The 18273-nt window shown below is 49.5% G+C and overlaps 1 protein-coding gene across 4 annotated transcripts in view; it reads right to left on the bottom strand.

Moving 5' to 3' along the window:
• The window catches only part of LOC144722700 (arf-GAP with Rho-GAP domain, ANK repeat and PH domain-containing protein 1-like), a 76955-nt gene that overhangs the window by 42094 nt on the left and 16588 nt on the right, over positions 1-18273 (bottom strand). For all 4 annotated transcript variants that reach the window (XM_078601021.1, XM_078601022.1, XM_078601023.1 and 1 more), the window contains exons 2-7: positions 15849-15949; positions 14020-14668; positions 10243-10600; positions 7968-8041; positions 4900-4967; positions 2672-2787 (exon numbers count right to left, since the gene is read on the bottom strand). In XM_078601021.1, coding sequence (XP_078457147.1) covers positions 2672-2787; positions 4900-4967; positions 7968-8041; positions 10243-10600; positions 14020-14578 — 1175 coding nt within the window. In that variant the 5' untranslated portion in view covers positions 14579-14668; positions 15849-15949. The remainder of the gene's footprint in view (positions 1-2671; positions 2788-4899; positions 4968-7967; positions 8042-10242; positions 10601-14019; positions 14669-15848; positions 15950-18273) is intronic.

Genomic DNA, 18273 nt, shown 5'->3' with positions numbered 1-18273 from the left:
GCGATTCCACACGCAATGTCAGTGGCGTATTCCTGGGCTCCGCTTTTCTCCATATCGTGAATGAACGATGCGATGACATCACTGAGCACTGGCCTCAGAACCGTCTCCTTCAATTTAACACGTAGCAGGCTTTCGCGACCAATATTATTCATAATATAGGATTTTGGGTCAGATCGCGTTATTTATAAATGTGTCACCCTCCACCACCCGACACGGCAAAACAGTAAAAAATGTGTCACGTTTTTCAAAGGACAAATTAATTGACTTCTTTAGCCAAACCGGTGTGCTGAAGAGAGAATCAACAGCATTTTTAAATTTGAGTAGTTCGACGTTTCGCTGATAATTACAATCAGCTTCATCGGGCAAGAATGGTGAAGCTCTCCTGTTGCTTCTGGTCTTAAATAGAGCAGCATCAGGGTGACGTCATCATTTAATTCAATTCAATCTGGTGCAGTGATGCAGCACACCGGTGGGCTAAAGAAGTCAATTAATTTGTCCCTTGAAAACGTGACACATTTTTTACTGTTTGGCCGTGTCGGGTGGTGGAGGGTTACGACACATTTATTAATAACGCGATCTGACCCAAAAACCTATATTATGAACCGTCCCCTTGTCGCTGTTCGGCCGCTTCGGGCGGACGCCGGAGAACACGCCGGCCAATGCCCGGGCGCTGGTGGGCTCTGACAAGCGGTGGCGTGTAATCCAGCAGCACGGGGCGAGGGATGGCGGATCGCAACAAATGTTTCTGTGAAAATCCCCTTTCTGTGAGTGACGAGGTGCTTTACCCGGGCAAGTGTGAACCCCACCTGTTACGTCCATGTCAGCTTGAGCGCGTGTTTTTTTTTCCTTCTGGTTACTCCGGTTTCCGCCCGCGTGTGTAAACGCTCGTTATTTTGCCGACAACTCCTCCGTAGATGTAAAGGACCGCATAGCTTGGGAAGGAGGAAGCAAGTGCCGGCTCACCACGTGGCTGGCTTACCGCTCGTCTGTGGTTCCTAACTTCTCCGAGTCGTCTTCTCTCTCTCTCTCTGTTCGAGAGCGGAGCGAAAGCTGCGTGGTGGTGCCGAGTGTCAATTACAAAATGACCATCATAATTAAAACAGCTGCTGCAGCTCCGCGTCAAGTTCGGGAGGAGCAGAGGGAGACCAAAGTGGCCACCCGAAGTGCCCAGCTGCCTGACGGCCTCGTCGCACCCCCCTGTCATCATCATCGTCATCAGCCATGATCCATCTACTGCTGAATGAAGGCCTCTCTCAAGGTCTCACGACGCAACAATCCATTCTCCAGCGCCAGCATATGAGCTGATTCCATCGCTCCGTCTCCACTGTGGACGTGCTCCCATGCCCTCCATCGTTGGTCTTGACCACCGGCCGTCATCCCTCCAGTAGAGGTCAAATACTCAACCCTGGCTGTCGCCTGATGAGGCTGATTGTTGTAATTATAACCGGCGAAGCGTCGTGCTCGAATTGTCAATGTTGTGGGTTTACTCTGCAACACACGAGTAACTCATTGTCGCGTTTTGTTAACGTCACAAACCTTACTGATTGGCTGTGTCGGGTGGTGGCCGGCTTCAACGACACATTTACTTTAAAACAATCCAACCCCCCAAAAAGCCTCTATTGTGGATACTCCAGCCTGCTTTCGTTTTTAAATTGTGTAAGTTCTCTAATCCACGTGCAACCTCTTCCCGTCTCTCGGTTGAGCCCTCGCGAGTCACGTAGCTTCCGCAGCAACATTTTCAAGGATGCCAAGCAGGCTTTCTTGAGCAAGTAAAATAAGTAAATAGATACAAGAAAAAACACATTCACGCACACAATATAAAAATGCTGGGCACGCTATTATTCGCCAAACCCTGACTGAGCTAACACACAAAGAAAGTATCAAATCGCAGCAATTGTGTAGAAAGTATCAAATCGCAGCGAGTGTGTATGGCTTCAGAGTCGTTCTGCAGTGCTTTGTCAATGTTCGTGCTGTTCTAAAAAACAACGTCAAGGGTGATTCAGTTATTTTATTGCTCGCCTGCCATCACACAAAGACATCAACGGTGCATCAGACCATGGCTGGTGCTGCTGCTGCTGCTGGATGATGACGGTGATGATTGTTACGACCACGAAGGCAGTGGTGCCACATTGCAGTGGTTTGGGCACTGGACGGACCCGTCAACCCGGCTACCATCGTTCAATTTCCCGCTCGCGGCTAACATCAGTGACGAGTGGTGTCAAAAATAAGTTGATTAAAGTACGCCCAAAACAGCCCCTACGGCTGACACACGGCATGAGGGTGGTGGGGGGGGGTTGGTGTTGGAGGGACCTTCACGCGGTAACAGGCTACCGAACGCCTGTGAATGCACTGCGCTTTTTGTGTGTTCGGTTGTTGTCCTTCCCCCGCGCCTCCGATTCGCACGGTCGGCCACGTACGGTGCGCAAAGAAAGCCCAGCGTGCAATGCGTACGGACAAATGATGCCAACGTCTGTTATTTATTCTGTAATTTAAAAAAGAAAATCCGCTGGCTGAAACCAAATCGGCAAAGTGACGCTTAGCTGGACTTTACCCCCTCTCCCATTGCCACCACGCTCGGACAAACGCGGCAGGCACAGCGCAAACTCCGTCCGCCAAGAAAACAAATCAACGACGAGCGTCGTTGAGCCCCCCCCCTCCTCCTCCTCCTCACCTGTAACCCGTCTCGTTCACGGAACTTCCCGATGCGTCCGTAAGGTGGTTGGGGATCCTCGTCATCGCGACGGGAGCCTTTCTCTGTCGCTGCTGCTGCTGCTGATGTAGATGCTCCTGCGAGGCAGTGTGTGTCAACATCAGGAACGAGGACGCGAGCAGTGGTTACCAGCGCGCCGAATGCACATTTTCCTCTCTCGCTCGCTTCCCCAGCCCCCTTTGTGTCACCAAGGGGCGTAGCAGCGAGAGACGACCTCCAGTCGAGAGGGAGTTCCTCAATACTGTTTACGGTGGTGGCAAAAGCAAGTGCGAGTTGAGCAAACGAGTTCGTCTTTTTTTTGTTGGAAGAACCAGTTCCACAACTTGCTTTCTTTAAAAATAAGAATTTCATGAGCGATGCAGCAATCTCAATGATCACACCCTGCGCGCGAAAGCCTCGGAGCAATGCCGCTGTCAGCGAGCACCTATCAAGGCCGACCCACTGGCCCTGCCAGCCTCAACAGGTGCCGCTGTCAGCGAGCACCTATCAAGGCCGACCCACTGGCCCTGCCAGCCTCAACAGGTGCCGCTGTCAGCGAGCACCTATCAAGGCCGACCCACTGGCCCTGCCAGCCTCAACAGGTGCCGCTGTCAGCGAGCACCTATCAAGGCCGACTGACGGGCCCGCGCGGCAGTCGAGCCGGCGAGTGGGGAGCCTTCATTTGTTCCACCACCTAAAAGAGTTTCACGGGGATAACAGGAGTCTTCTTGCGACGGAGACCTCGGTTTGCGATAAGGTCAAGGGTCAGAAGTTAAACGACGCGGGTCACTCCTGCAACGGGGTTTCCATTTCCTTCCGCAGCGTCCACCTCACACCGAGTTCCACGCCGCAGGTGACCGATTGACGTCGCGCAGAAAAGAGAGAAAAAGAGAGAGAAAAAGAGAGCCACGCGCGCCGGAGAGCGACAACAAAAAACGGCGAACGTTAACGAGGCGCAACATTTGAATGTCAAGCGAGCGAGGCGCTGTGCAGGAGACGTTTTCCCACAGGTGGGTACGAGGGTGCGCTCTAAGGCCCATCACTACACGTGCACAACAGACAAGCAAAGCCAAAGATCACCCCCCCCCCGTATAGCCATAAAATACTTTTGCTTTTGGGCCAAGTGCCGTTTGCGAGCATCTATTTAAGCCGGCACGGCACACGAGGGGTTTGGTGGCCGGCAGCACGCCCGGCCGCCCTTTGTCTCCCCGGTGGCGACGTTTGCACACTGCACCAGGTGCTCATTTGCAGCCGAGTCGACCTAGAGGAGGGCCAGGACCGGTTCAGATAATCGTCACCGGTGTTGGCCGTGAGTGGGAATCAAACTCGGGCCGCCAGGTTCGTAGCGCAGCGCGCTGACCACTGCACTATGCTCACACGGGCAACGATGAAGTTGATATCAGAGACCAGACAGAAGTTCCATATTGTTATGAGGACTCATTTACGGAACAGGAAGGACCAATCTGGTTGCGGTTCGTGAGGGTGACACGATAGATGCAACTGATTCTCGTGCTAAAGAACCGACATTTGTTCTAAGGATTCGTAAACGGTGCATGCGGGTGGAGGAGTGTTGGTGGCAGAGTGATGTAATGCAATGCGCTACGAACCTGGCAATGCGCTACGAAGCCGAGTTGGATACGGTTTAGATAATCGTCACCGGTGTTGGCCGTGAGCACGAATCGAACTCGGGTCTCCGGTTTCGTTTGTGTACAAGGTGTGCGTCATTCCCCCCACTGCTAAATCTGCCCAGCTCACGGTCGCCCTGTATTTCATTTCTGAAAGTGCAATTTATTTTAATACCCTTGACTTGTACATTACCCTGACGAGCTCTGTGGGCACCTGGACGCCCCGTACATTCAAAGTGATTTTATTGTTACCATAAAACTCAACACATTCGTCAATAACACCGTGGTCTTCAAAGGGGAAAAAAGTACTACAAGGCAACGTTTTTTGGGGCAATTGCCTCTTGTTCACGGCGGAATTCACGTGCGTCACAAATATGTGCCGTGAAGAAAGGCCATTGCCCAATACATCACCTGCTATATATATTTTTTTACCTTTCGTAGCCCACGCAGTGCTATTGACATCACGTGCTCAGCTTCGCGTCGTTGGCTCCTGTGCACGCGTTGCCAATGCAGCGGCGGCAGCAGCAGCAGCAGCATCATCACCGCACGAACGTACCCGCCGCGTCTGCGTTCCCGTTCACGTACCTTCGCGGGCCGCTTCTCCACGTACTCCACTTCTTCGTACGTGTTGCCATCGTCCTCCATCCTTCGCGCTGCGCGAACGCAAACAGCAGCAGTGACGACGGCGGAGAAAATTACACAACACCGGCCGCGAACGGCACGTCGCGGAGCATTGCCGCCGTTGAATTATTTTACCCCCAACCCCACACCCCCCACACGCACCCCGCTCCGTTGTTTGCCTTTAGAGACTGAAGAAATAGCATAGTTCATGCAAAAACAAGGAAGCACGGCCCACGACTTCCTCTACACCCAAGGTACACACCGCTTTCTGAGCGCCCCCCCCCGCACGGGGAAAAAACGGTGGCGCGTGATGCGCGGATTAACCTCGGCGGCCCCCGTGACGCCGCCGCTGCCGCACCCCGACCCCCCCCCAGTTATCTCTCCCCCGAGCGCGCAACGATCGGCAAGGGTGAAAGGGCCAGGCGGGTCGTGCAGAAAAAATCGCGATCGTCCGGTCATCCTCGCTCTCGGTGCCACCGCACCGCGTTTAACCGCGTCGTTTACGCACGACTGCCGGGATCTGCTGCCACAGCGGTTGTGACTTCCGATCCAGAGGGCCTACCGGGCTGATTTTATTTCACGGTGTGGCGGTTGAAACAATAGATCGATTTTTGTTTGTTTGTTAGTTTGTTTAACACTCTCTGCCTCTGTCCACCGCAGTTAAGACGATCGGCAGGTGCTGCTGTTCGGTGGGTGGGGATGAAGTGTGGGTCCTTCCCGCCTCTTCCATGATGTACCGGCCAACGTGGAAGAGGAGGGTGAAATACCCTCCCGAGCTTCCAACTAATGGAGGCCCCTTCCGCTAGCAGTGGCGTGAGTTAGAAAATTGCAAGGCTGCAACTTTTACACATCACAGCACAATGCCTTTTCGTTTCATGTGGCCCGTTTATTTTTCCTGGAAGCGAAGGGTTCTCATTAAAGCCGCGGACCTTCATGGAAACGATAAGAGATGGTTTCCCCAAACATTGACCATTGCAACCCACCGCCATGGCCAAAACCTTTCCCGACCTCACCAACCTTCTCTGTACAAATGGCAATTAAGTCGTCGCACACTTTACGTGCCTGATAATTGCTAAATGTACCGTGTGATGCCGAGATCGACGATTACGATTGTTCTATTGTCGCGGAGTCACGAGGCAGAGCATCCATTTTTATTCGGCCCTTGGCGTTAGAGAACGAGCCATGCAAGCGAACATCGCAGAACTACAACAGAGATCCCGTCACATGACCTCTCCGTTGCCCCCTGCTAAAATCGCAGCCACGCAGCATGCTCCAGTGCTTGTTTAATGCACGGCGGTCGCCCATCCAAGCACTAACTAGGCTGAAACCCGAATGAGCTTCTGAGGTGTGTCAAGATTGGGCGACATGATCACAGGCATGTTCCCGTGATTTCACAACATTTTCCAAGAACGCCATTGTGTATTGCCATGCGTTACAATCAGCATGTCCAATACCACAGCATTTTGTGAGCATTTCCCCATGTTCAAGACAGGTGAACAACTTACTGGTGCATATTCTTAGGTTTTTTCGGTAAAGTCACGTAGGTAAAAAAATTAAATTAAAATTAATAAAAGTAAAAAAACAATAAGCTTGTGTTGCCTCCGAAACGTCGTGATTTTTTATTTTTTATTTTTATTTTATTTTACTATTATTAATTTAAATTTTTTTACCTACGTGACTTTACCGAAAAAACCTAAGAATATGAATCCTTGCAGTCACGAAAGCTTCAAATCTAAAACTTACTGGTGCCCCATTGGAACCTCCTTGAGCCTTTTGGCGTCATCTGGTCCAACACCATGTGAGACTAGGCTCTAAGAAAATCTGTCTCGGGTGTGGACCAATCAATTTCAAGGACAGTGCATACATTATCAGAGTTGTGTTTTTTGTTTGCATTCCGACTGCAGGTATTGTGGTCAATGCAAACATGACTCCTTGTAAAAAAAGGTGCCAGTTTTGTTGCCAGATAAAAGGGTAAAAAACCAACTATCATATTTTGCTACTGGCAAATGAGGTTCCATTGGTGGACCCAAATGTTGTTTTTGATCGTTATAAAAATGTTCTAGACTTGTTCTAAACTTAAAGCTTGGCTTTGATTTGTTAGTTTGTGATATATTCAATAGGAGGAGTTTGAGCACTGTATGCACTGTAAAGGATGATGTACTGCAGTTGATACTTGCAATTCTCTAACCCTAATACTGTTTATTCTATAACCATGCCCATGCACCCACAGTATGACTACTTGCAATGCTCTTGAGAATAGAACACATGTACACTAGTAAGTTGTACAATGGTGACAAGCACAGTACGTATACTGTACACATACAGTACAGGTAATGGGTGTAAGATACCGATATAAGTAGATGGTATAGATAGACATACAGCTTAGGATTAAAGTAATATTCGAATAGTGAAGTGTAAAAGTTACTGTCAAAGACAAAGATGGTTTGTCAGTCGTAGAATTGGGTTTAAGAGAAACTGTTATTGATTAGCCGGACTTGTACACCAGTACACGTGGTTAATGGCGACTCGGTTGATGATTGCTGTGTGTGACACACGTGCTGTTGCATCTTACAGATTGACCACAATAAATGTGTTTGCCCTCGATTTGGAGCACCTGCCCACGTCCTTCAATTCGAGTGTGCAACACTTCACTTTCCGATGTGTTTTTTTCCCCCCCTGTTATCGCCCATATCTGAGAGGGTTTTGAAGGTAAAACTCCACAAAACGCTCCAGAATGACAAATTTCCACGCCAAGTCACGTCGGAATCCGGGCCGACCGTCCAAATGCGTTCGTAGTCGTGTCGCAAGATGCGTCGTAAATCGTGTTTTTTGCGTCGTAAATCGATCCATGGTGGCGTTGCATAAACGTCGTGAACGTGGATTATTGTAAATTGGACCGTCGTAAGCCGGAGACCGCCTGGATTTGTATTAACAGAGCCGATTGGTGAATGTGGAGAAGATTGGTGAAACACCAAGAACAACAACAACGTCAAACAATACCGACACAATACGACTGGGTGGCAGCCACTTACAGGAGAGCTCCCCGCGTGGAGCTGGGATGTCCGGTATGTCCTCGTACACGCGGTCGCTCACCATGCCTGATTGCCTGTGGTGGGCATCCAACAAATAAAATATTTAAATATACTTTTTAAAAAACACGCTTTAATGAAATTTACCGTACTCGTAATGGCAGAACTCCACGACTCCAGGAAGTGGCCCCGCAGCTTGCCATAACGTAAGGAACCGTGGCGATTTACAGCCAACGTGAGTTGAGCGTGGACAATTAGGCCCGTAAAAAAGATTGTTAAAATTTATTTTATTTTAATGATAGAATATAGTATTGTCATCAGTATGACACACCTATACCAAGTTTGCAGTCGATACGACATTGGGAAGACGGTTGAAATAGAGTTACAAGATTTGAGGATACGACAACAGACAGAGTGAGTTAAATAAAAGCGTGTAAAATGTTTAAAAATCTCTATTCTTATTTTTTTTATGATAGAATATAGTCTTGTCATCAGTATGACATAAGTATACCAAGTTTGCAGTCGATAAGACATTGGGAAGACGGTTGAAATAGAGTTCCAAGATTTGAGGATACGACAACAGACAGAGTGAGTTAAATAAAAGCGTGTAAAATGTAAAAAAACACATGTTTAATTTTTTTATGATAAAATATAGTCTTGTCATCAGTATGACATAAGTATACCAAGTTTGCAGTTGATGGCACATTGGGAAGTGGGTAAAAATTTAGTTACAAGATTTTGTAAGGATACGACAACAGACGGAGTGAGTTAAATGAAAAGCTAACTCAACCAACCAAACCAACTAAACCAACCAAACCAACCAACCCCAACCCAACCAGCCAACCACCACGGCGCTTGTGCAAGGCTCAGTGAGCTTTGAGGCCACGTGGCAACTGCACCCACGCCACGTGCGGGGAACGTCGGCCACATTGCCGTCGGGCTCCCTAGGAATCTGCTCCCAATCGGGGAATGCGGTGGCAGTGGCGACGGTCCGCAATTGCCCACGACTAAATCTGCCCTGAATGCGGCGGATATTGTCAGATCTCCGAAGCTAAGGAAAGTCGAGCCTGGCTTAGTACTTGGAGGGGGAGTGCCTCTGAGTACCGATGTTTACGTTAAATTAACGTGTGAAAATATAACTGCTTTTAAATAACTGGCCAAAAATGTTAACATTTCTCAATTAAATCTTGATTTAAAGCTTTCGTGACTGCAGGGATTCATATTCTTGGTTCTTTCGGTAAAGTCACGTAGAAGGGAAATAAAAAAAATGATATTAATATAAAGCAATACAAATTCTCACGACGTTTCGACTGCAATATATTAATATTATTTTATTATTTCCCTTCTACATGGCTTTACCGAAAGAACCAAGAATATTTCTCCATTAAGTTCAACAAATTTTCCTTAAACCAAGTGCACCCTAAATGCCTGAGATCTGATCATATTTCAGAAGCTAAGCAACGTTTGAGCCTGGTTAATATTTGGATGGGTAAACACCAGGGGTGGAGGCTTGGACTGCGAGATGGCCAGATGGCAGTGCAGCAATTTACTGTTAATCCGTTCGCTTAGAGCACTTGCTACGAGGAATATTTGTCTCCTTCCATGTGTGTGTGTGCAACCTTGCAGACAATCCATGCTGGGTTTAAGCAGGCTGGATTGTGCGAGACACTCACAGATCCTTAAAACGCCTGGACACACAGCTCCATCAGTGGAGCTCCTCCAGCAGGCGATGATACATTTGGCTGGGTCATGTGCCCACGTGCCCATCCACCGCATATGCAAGCAGTTTCTGTTTGGCTGAACAGAGGGGGGCTTTAAGTCGGCATGGCGTGGACTATACAGGAGGATGGCCAATGTGGTAAAGAGGGAACTAGAACTGTGTGGATTTGCTGATGCTTGGCACCAGTGGTGTCAAGACCGGCCTCTACGGAGGAAGCTCGTGAATGATGAGACTCAGCAGTTGGAGGCAGTCGCCCCCAGCTACAACACCAGGGGCAACGCTTGCAAGCCCCGAGCTGAACTTTTCGCATTTAGTCTGTTGTCCTTCCCTCGCACCCCCGATGAGCACGGTCGGCTACGTACGGCGCGTGCATGCAGCAAGAACCGGGCAAGAGGATTGCCTGAGGCCAAGCGGCTGGCGTCGCTCGGGAGAGTGTGTGGCCAACAGGATCTGAGCCCTAGCAAAATGACCCGGGATCAATTCTCAGGCCGTTGGGCCCGTCCGGCGGCGGTGGTGGGAGTGCCGGTGTAGGAGAGGCATGCGCCGCGCGGACCGCACCTCCTGATGATTTTCTGCCAAGGGATGGGCAGCGGCCGGCTCTGCAGGGCGTTGCTCTTGGACAGAGTCCCCTTGCTGTGCCGGATGGGGCTGATCGTCTCCTGGGCAGGCGTCTCCTCGGGCTTCTGAAACTCCTCGTAAATGTCGTTGTCCATCATTTCCAATGGGTGGTCCGCTTCCTCCTCGTCCTTCTCCTCCTCGGCGTCAGGCCAGGGCTCGCCGGGGTGCGGATCCGCGGAGGGCAGCTGGGGGTCGGCTTCGTCCGGCGACCACATGGGGATCTTGAATCGCGGCAGGCCCCTGTGCACCCTGCGCGGGCATGGAAGTAGCTTGGAGGGCGTGTCGGGGCTTGCAGAGTCTGCCGTGGGGAGAGACAACGGACTCGTGAACGTCAGTCGGTTAGATGTCAGCGGCGAGTGGGGATGTCTGAACCGGCCCGGTGCCCGCTGCGTTTGTTGGTCATGTTGTCTTTTAGAGCACGATGGATTTGGTGTCTTTTGTTGTTGAATTCGTGCTCGTCCACCACTGCGAGCGCAGCCCCTTATTGACTGAAAGCTTTGCAACACTTTGCCCATGAGCCCAGACCAGGAATTCAATTGTCGGTGCCACCTTGAGGTGGCAAAACTTTCGGAGGTTTCAATAACTCTATGTGGCTAATTACGGTTTATTATGTGATTGACAACTTGAAATTAGTGGGGTTAATGAAATAATTTACTCTTATTAGCCATACAAATACATTGGTACTATTATATTTTGCTCATCCAGCGCTGGTTCAACCCACGAAGGCATGAGAGTGCAATGTATTATTCTATTACAACTTTCCCATTTATTTTTTTCAAAGTATTTCTGAACTTAAATATTTCATTTACCATGTTGGGACCGTGAAGCCATTCAACAATAATTCATTTGTTTCATCATCTCCATACCACTGCGCCTTTTCTTTTTTACTGGAACCCAAAAAAAAGATGGCACATTCTACGTAATAGGGAACATCAAATCTGTACGTGACTTAGGGGGGAAAAGCCCATCACGAGAGAAAAAAAAGTGCAGGCCGAAGGAAAAAGAAACACGCGTTACGCAAACGGCACGCAAAAAGTGCGTACAAAGCACTCGGCCTTTTTGCATGGAGCAAAAAAAAAACTCCACTACCAGCGTTTTCCGAATAACTGCAATGCCGTCCTTGCAACTAAAAGCACATGCACTTTCATCAATGTACGAAGAATAACAGTATGTTTTGTACACTTTCGAAAATAGAAAATAGGTGTTAAGATGTTCAAACGCGAAATAGTAACCTTTTGCAAGGAACTACGTCTGCGTTCACCACAAGTACGTGTTGTTCATGCACACAGACTTATGGTTAATACAAGTACGTGTGCTTATTGCAAGCTTCATTCCTTGCCAAAGGTATCCATTTGGTGTTTGAACACCTTAAAAATGTTTTATTGGCTGAAAGGGAAACACCAATTCTTATTTTTCATACTTTGATTCTGGCAAAAAAAAAAACCTCCCATAGATACTTTCATCAACATCATCTAAAAACAGAAAAGGGCGGAGCAGCGGTGGTGCCACGAACACGGTGATCTAAGTTCAATGCCTGGCCAAGGCTATCATGATTCTCGAGCCATATCTGTAGTTGTTCTTGGGCCCCACCGCGTCCCACCAACCCACACTGACCAGCGTGGTGGGGAAATACCGTCAAACAACCCCCATGACCGACATGGTGTGTGGAAGCCTTTGCATCTGTGGCAGCAGATGGGCAAAGGGCTGTGTAATATTAGTATGATGATGAGTTGACTTTTAAAGTCAAGCCACAGCAGTGTGATTATGGCCATGCAATCCAAACTTTCGACAAAATAATCAACTCATGAAGACTTATACATAGAGACTCGTAGAGATACATAGAGATACATTAAAGTTAAGCCACAGCAGTGTGATTGTGACCACGCAACCCAATCTATGGACCGTATCAGGGACGTGCGGTCAGGGGAGGCAGGGGAGGTAGAGCCTCACCCGTCATACTCCAATGAAAATAGCTGTTATACGAAAAGTAAAAAAAAAGAATACTCAAATCAAATAAATATTAAGATTTCTCCACTGATCTGTGTTATAAATGTCATTTCTGTATAATTCCAATAATTTTTATAGTCAAAATCGCCACATTTGCGGAGCTCCACTGCAAATACAGGAAGAGACGAGAGGTGAGGCAGCAACGAGCTCAGCCTCCCCTCTGATTGCGCAACCCCTCAGTAACTGCATGGAGCGCGCAATAAGCGCGTGCCTGTTACTATCTCTGTGTGTCACCAATGTAATGTTTGTAGACCCCTTCATTTCATGTCCTCGCCTTCCATACTCCAGGTAACTTATTTCACGTATGTGTATAAATATATTTAGGCTCGCTGGTCTCGTCATGAAACTGCAATGAAAAAGCACCAGGGGAGGCAGCTATCACATCTGCCTCACTGAGGGGGACGTTTCTAACACGCCCCCCCCTCAGTGAGGACACGCCCCCTCAATGGGACACGCCCCCTCAGTGAGGACACGCCCCCTCAGTGGGGACACGCCCCCTCAGTGAGGACACACCCCCTCGGTGAGGACACGCCCCCTCAGTGGGGACACGCCTCCTCAGTGAGGACACGCCCCCTCAGTGAGGACACGCCCTCTCAGTGGGGACACACCCCCTCAGTGAGGACACTCCTCCTCAGTGAGACCACTCCCCCCTCAGTGAGGCCACGCCCTCCTCATAGTGTGTGAATCTGGCTCTGACACTAGTCAGTGCCTCCCCAGCCATTGACCTCACCGCACGTCACTGGACCGTATAGTAAACCACTGTTGTCTGTGCTCCTTCAACGGAGGGGGAATGGCAAACTCTCTGCTGAAGCCCTCTCGTAGGAGAACTCGACAATTGGCAGGTAGCACCTGAACACGTTGCTGCCGTACGCAAAAATAGAACAGAATACTTAAAAAATTCATCATTTACAGAAAGCGCTTATGCATTTTCAGCAACTGTACAAAAAGAAGAAACACTGTCATGGTATTCATCACAAGTGACCATTACGACGAATTTGACCCCATAATGATCGCGGTTCATCACCCGTGCCTTGGCAGAAGCGGCGATTGATTTCATCCGCGTCCGTCCGAGTCAACTGCATCCCGCACACTACGTCCAGTATTACCTCTCACTATGGCCGTGCCTACGAGTCAAGTTATAGTCCAACTCTAGTGACCAGTGGCGGCTTCCAATGGAACTGAGGCTCGCTCTGCCCTTGGAGACCCAGAAAATTGCCACGTTATTAAGAGACAGCACACCAGGGAAGGCATGTTGAACGTTTGTTTTTAATTATTCTTCATGATGGGCCCTATTTAATAACCTTAAAATTCCTGGATTGTACTGTCCCTCCACCCACTCCATTCATTTGGGAAACTAAACTAAACTATAATAATTTCAACAGGTAAAACTCAGAAGTGACCTGGCCACAAATGAAATAACTTACGTTGAAATGTATACCAATCAAATCCTCTAAGATACATGTTGATTCTAAATGTGGAGGGGAAAAATCGGAGGCCCCGGAGAAAAATCAATGTGACCACGGGGAGAGAGAGACACGCAAACTCCAAATATACATGCATCAGGGTCTGAATCAAACCCACGACCTCCTGTATACCAAGCGAATTAGTTAACATCTTGCCACCACGGAAGCTTCTCAATCCACCTCTTGCCGGCAAACTGTAAAACACAAAATCGCGGAATTCAAACCGTGCGGCATGCGCGGCACCCACCTGTCCACACCGCCTTCTGCTCCAGCCTCTCCGCCGGCCGCACGGACCCCTCGGCGGCCCCGCCGCACCCGGGCAGGCCCTCGGGGCCCACCGCGGGCGGCGAGTCGGAGCAAGCGGCCGCCTTCCTCCCCCTCTCCTTCGCCGGCAGCGGCGGCGGCAGCGGCAGCTTCAGGTTCTCGTACTCTGGCGTCCGCGACGGGTCGGCGCTCCTCGCGGAGACCGCCGCGTCGGCGTCTACGTTCTGCTCGGGAGGGTGGTCGCCGCCACCACCTGGCGTCGTCGGCTCGGAGAAAACTCCGCCGCCGCCGCCGCCGCCACCGCCGCCGCCGTCACCAACCCCTTGGGCGTCGTGCGAGAACGTCCGCTTGAGCTGCATCAGGATGCGGCTGCGGTGGCCCGGCAGGGAGATGCCCATGTCGGCGAGGAACTCCTTGGAGAGGCCCCTGCAGTCGCGCAGCGTCGTGTAGCCGCGCGAGGTGAAGGTCGCCTCGTACTGGTCCAGACGCATCATGCGCAGCCACGCGACGACGCCGTCGTCCTCCTCGGAGTCGCACGCCATGGCCGGTGGGACGGGGGGAGGGATTGGTGGGGGGGGCGCGGAACGTGGGGTGGGGTAGACGAAGAGGGTGAGGGCCGGGCGGTCAGGACCCTGATGTGACAGAACGCGACAGACGTTACGTTGATAAAGCTAGGGGTGGACTTCATCCAGCAGTGGAGAGATCATGGCTGGTGATGATGATGACGATGATGACGATGACGACACCCCATGCCATCATGCAACTTACTCTTCTTTTCATAGAGACTGACCCAAACTAATGCTCAGGCGATGTAGGTTTAGGCCACCGTGGAAGCGAATTCACGCAGCGAAGACATCTGCTGCACTGAACATAATGGCAGCGACGGGTGTCTTTACTCGAAGGGGAGTGCTAGCTCTGTTCAGGCTCATCATTCCATAGGCCTAGCGGCGGGGGCAACTAGCACCGGTGAAATGACACGCTGGATAAAACAACGCAAGACTAAATGTGTGTTTTTTAAATATGACTCTACAGTAGAACCCCCCGTAACGACCACTCCTGTTAACGACTAATCGCTTAGCGACGGGCCTCCATAGAGCCCGATGTAGTGTATAGTGTAGTGGTGTAAAGTGTAGTGTATAGTGGTGTATAGTGTAGTGTATAGTGTAGTAGTGTATAGTGTAGTGTATAGTAGTGTATAGTGTAGTGTATAGTGTAGTAGTGTAGTGTATAGTGTAGTGTATAATAGTATAGTGTATAGTGTAGTGTATAGTAGGATAGTGCCTGCACAGAGCCCAATTTGTTCGCTTAGTGACCATTCCCTTATCAATTACAGGCTGTTGTAGGTGCAGTAAATGTGAATTGATGCATTGATCAACCATCTTTATTTTAATATTACGTGTTTTTAATGTTGTTAGTATCTTTATTTTTAATATCCAATGTTTCAATGTTATAAAGTACGTTTTTTGGTGAAAAGGAGCAACTTTTGATGCTGTGGGAACGAATTTAGCCTTTAACGTGCATTCCCTATACTCGCTTAACAACCAAATCACTTAACGGCCGGTTTTGTGGAACCAATTTACCGTGGTTAAGAGGAGGGGGCAGGTTCTACTTTAATCTATTCTTTGACCGGCAATAACCAAATAGCGACATCGAAGGTCAAGTTTTTCACGAAGGTCACGTCATTGAAGGCCACGTCTTTCGGAAAGTGAAGTATGCGGCGCGTTGGCCACTGGAGGAAACGAAGCCCATGAGATCGACAACCGCAGATCTGCTCCTGCAGGTGACCGCGAGACACCACGCGCTTAACCTCACCGCTAGATGGCGCGTCTCTTCGCTCCGCGCGGGGAGGTTGGGCGCATTTCAGTCATTCGAAAAACGTCCGCGCCCTTTTGCTCTTTGGGAGGTGTCGCCAGCTGAAACGTCAAAAGAAAACCAACATTTTGTTGTTGTTGTTGTTGTACGTGAAATGTTGTCGACAACGATGACACACATGCTGCAAACGGAGGGAACACGCCCGTGGGTCCCTCCGTCTCGGAGATGGAGCGATGATGACATTCACAGAGGCTAGATCAGGAGTCGGCAAAACCAAGAATAGCAAAGAAGAGCCATTTCTTTCGAACTCGGTTTAAAAAAAAACAACATTTCAAAAGCCGCAGCAATGCACCGCGGGTGAATCCGAGAACGGTGGTGATCCTTGAGAAATGACGGTCACGAAGCAGTCCCCTGGGCTAGATGAATTGTAATTTTGCAGGACCATGAGAGTTGGTGATAGCATGGGAGAGACCTTCAAGCAGCGGGGCATTGACCATTGGCGGATGGAAACGTGAACCCAGGATCTCAGCAATGCTTGCTCGGTGGACTGACACCGTTATCACTGTGATCCCACTGAGCTACTGAGCCTAGCCCCTAGCCCAGAGCTTCTCTTTACGCTGTTAGTTTTGTCTACGGGGTTAACCCTGCGCGCAACGCAATTCACAACTACACACACACACACGCAAACAAGACAAAGATCTCCCACATAGCCTCAACAGGTTGTTGGGGCAAGTGCCGTTTGCCAGCACCACAGAAGGCTGACACGGCGCACACAAGGGTCGTGGTTCAGCCAGCGTCACGCCCGGCCACCTTCGTCTCGCCCACTGCTGATATTGTACACAACGCGCACAGGACCGGTTCTGATCGACGCTCGTCACCGACGTTGGCCGTGATCAGGAAATCGAAGCGGAGTCCACGGGCTCGGAGCGCACTGCGCTAACCGCTGCGCCACCGCTCCACGCCGCCCCCCACGCACTCGCACGCATTGCACACATGGCATGTGCACACACGCCCGCGTACACCAAAACACGCAATGCACACTTGGGTTCCCCTTTACTGTACAGTGCGATGCTTGTGGGTTTCCCCTGTGTTCACAGGACTTCCTACATCTTTAACGCCACTTGTCTGCGCTATCGCTTGAGAAAGCATAGGTCAGAGGGTGTCCGCGCCCTTCACTTCCACGCACAGGCCTGTGGCAAAGCGAGGAACGTCGTGTCTATGTGCAACGGAGTAGGACCATCGCCCGAAACGTCGCCTCGTATACAGGCGGGTCCCCGAATTCTTACGACGCGACGTGTCGTTCCTGGACACCCCATCGTCACGAGTCGGATCGACGTACAATTTTGGCACAGAAAGCAGAAAGAGTATGAAACAATCTTGATTTGTAGCTTTCGTGACTGCAGTAATCCATACTCATTGTTTCTTTCGGTAAAGTAACGTAGGTAGAAAAATTAAATAAAATAAAAATACATCACGACGTTTCGATCGCAACACAAGCGGTCCACTGCTCTACTGCTGGATTATTGTTTCCGCCTGAGGACGACCGCTTGTGTTGCGATCGAAACGTCGTGAAATATTATTTCTTATTTCATTTTATTTTTATACCTACGCGACTTTACCGAAAGAGTAGGAAACACATCGCGAAAAAGAAACACATCGCGTGCCGCGCAGTGTTTCTTTTTCTCTCTCATTTAACCGGCCGTGTTTAACAGGGAGGGTTCAATCGGTGCAAAACGTCCACGAAAACGTTCGACAATAACAAAAGCGCCACGTCCCAAAGTAAGGTCTGAAACCAGACGCGACTCGCGTTAAAACGCGTTCGGAGTCGCGTCTGGAAGATGCGTCGTAAATAAAGTTTCTGCCTCCTAAATCGATCCATGTCAGCATTACATAAATGTCGTGATTGTTGATAATAAACCTAAGACCGGATTGTATATATATTCATTATTTTAAGGACACCCCCCACACATACACAGCGCTAAGAATGAACGTGTTGAGTGTTTAATTCTAGATTTGAAGCTTTCGTGACTGCAAGGATTCATATTCATAGGTGTTTTCGGTAAAGTCACGTAGGTGAAAAATTAAAATTTATAAAAGTAAAATAAAAATAAAAAATAAAATAAAAATAAAAATCACGACGTTTCGGAGGCAACACAAGCTTCTGTCTTCAGGTGGAACCGTCACAGCACGATAGCTGTATCAATTTAAAATTTTCACCTACGTGACTTTACCGAAAAAACCTAAGAATATGTTGAGTGTTTGTTTTGTTTGGGTTTGGTTTTACAATCAAGGCGTGTTGAGGAGCGCCACGCTGGGTAGCAAACAAAGAACAGAGCCCCCCCCTCCCCCCACCGAGAGTTTACTTTGTGTTCGATGCGTCGCAGCATTCGCCCGTTGCCGTCGGACCCAAACGTCCAGAAAACGT

This window comes from Lampetra planeri, chromosome 15 (genome assembly GCF_965212315.1).
Source record: "Lampetra planeri chromosome 15, kcLamPlan1.2.h2, whole genome shotgun sequence".
Taxonomy (NCBI): domain Eukaryota; kingdom Metazoa; phylum Chordata; class Hyperoartia; order Petromyzontiformes; family Petromyzontidae; genus Lampetra; species Lampetra planeri.
Note: the sequence above shows the minus strand (reverse complement) of the source record. Positions and strands in the feature narration are given on the sequence as shown.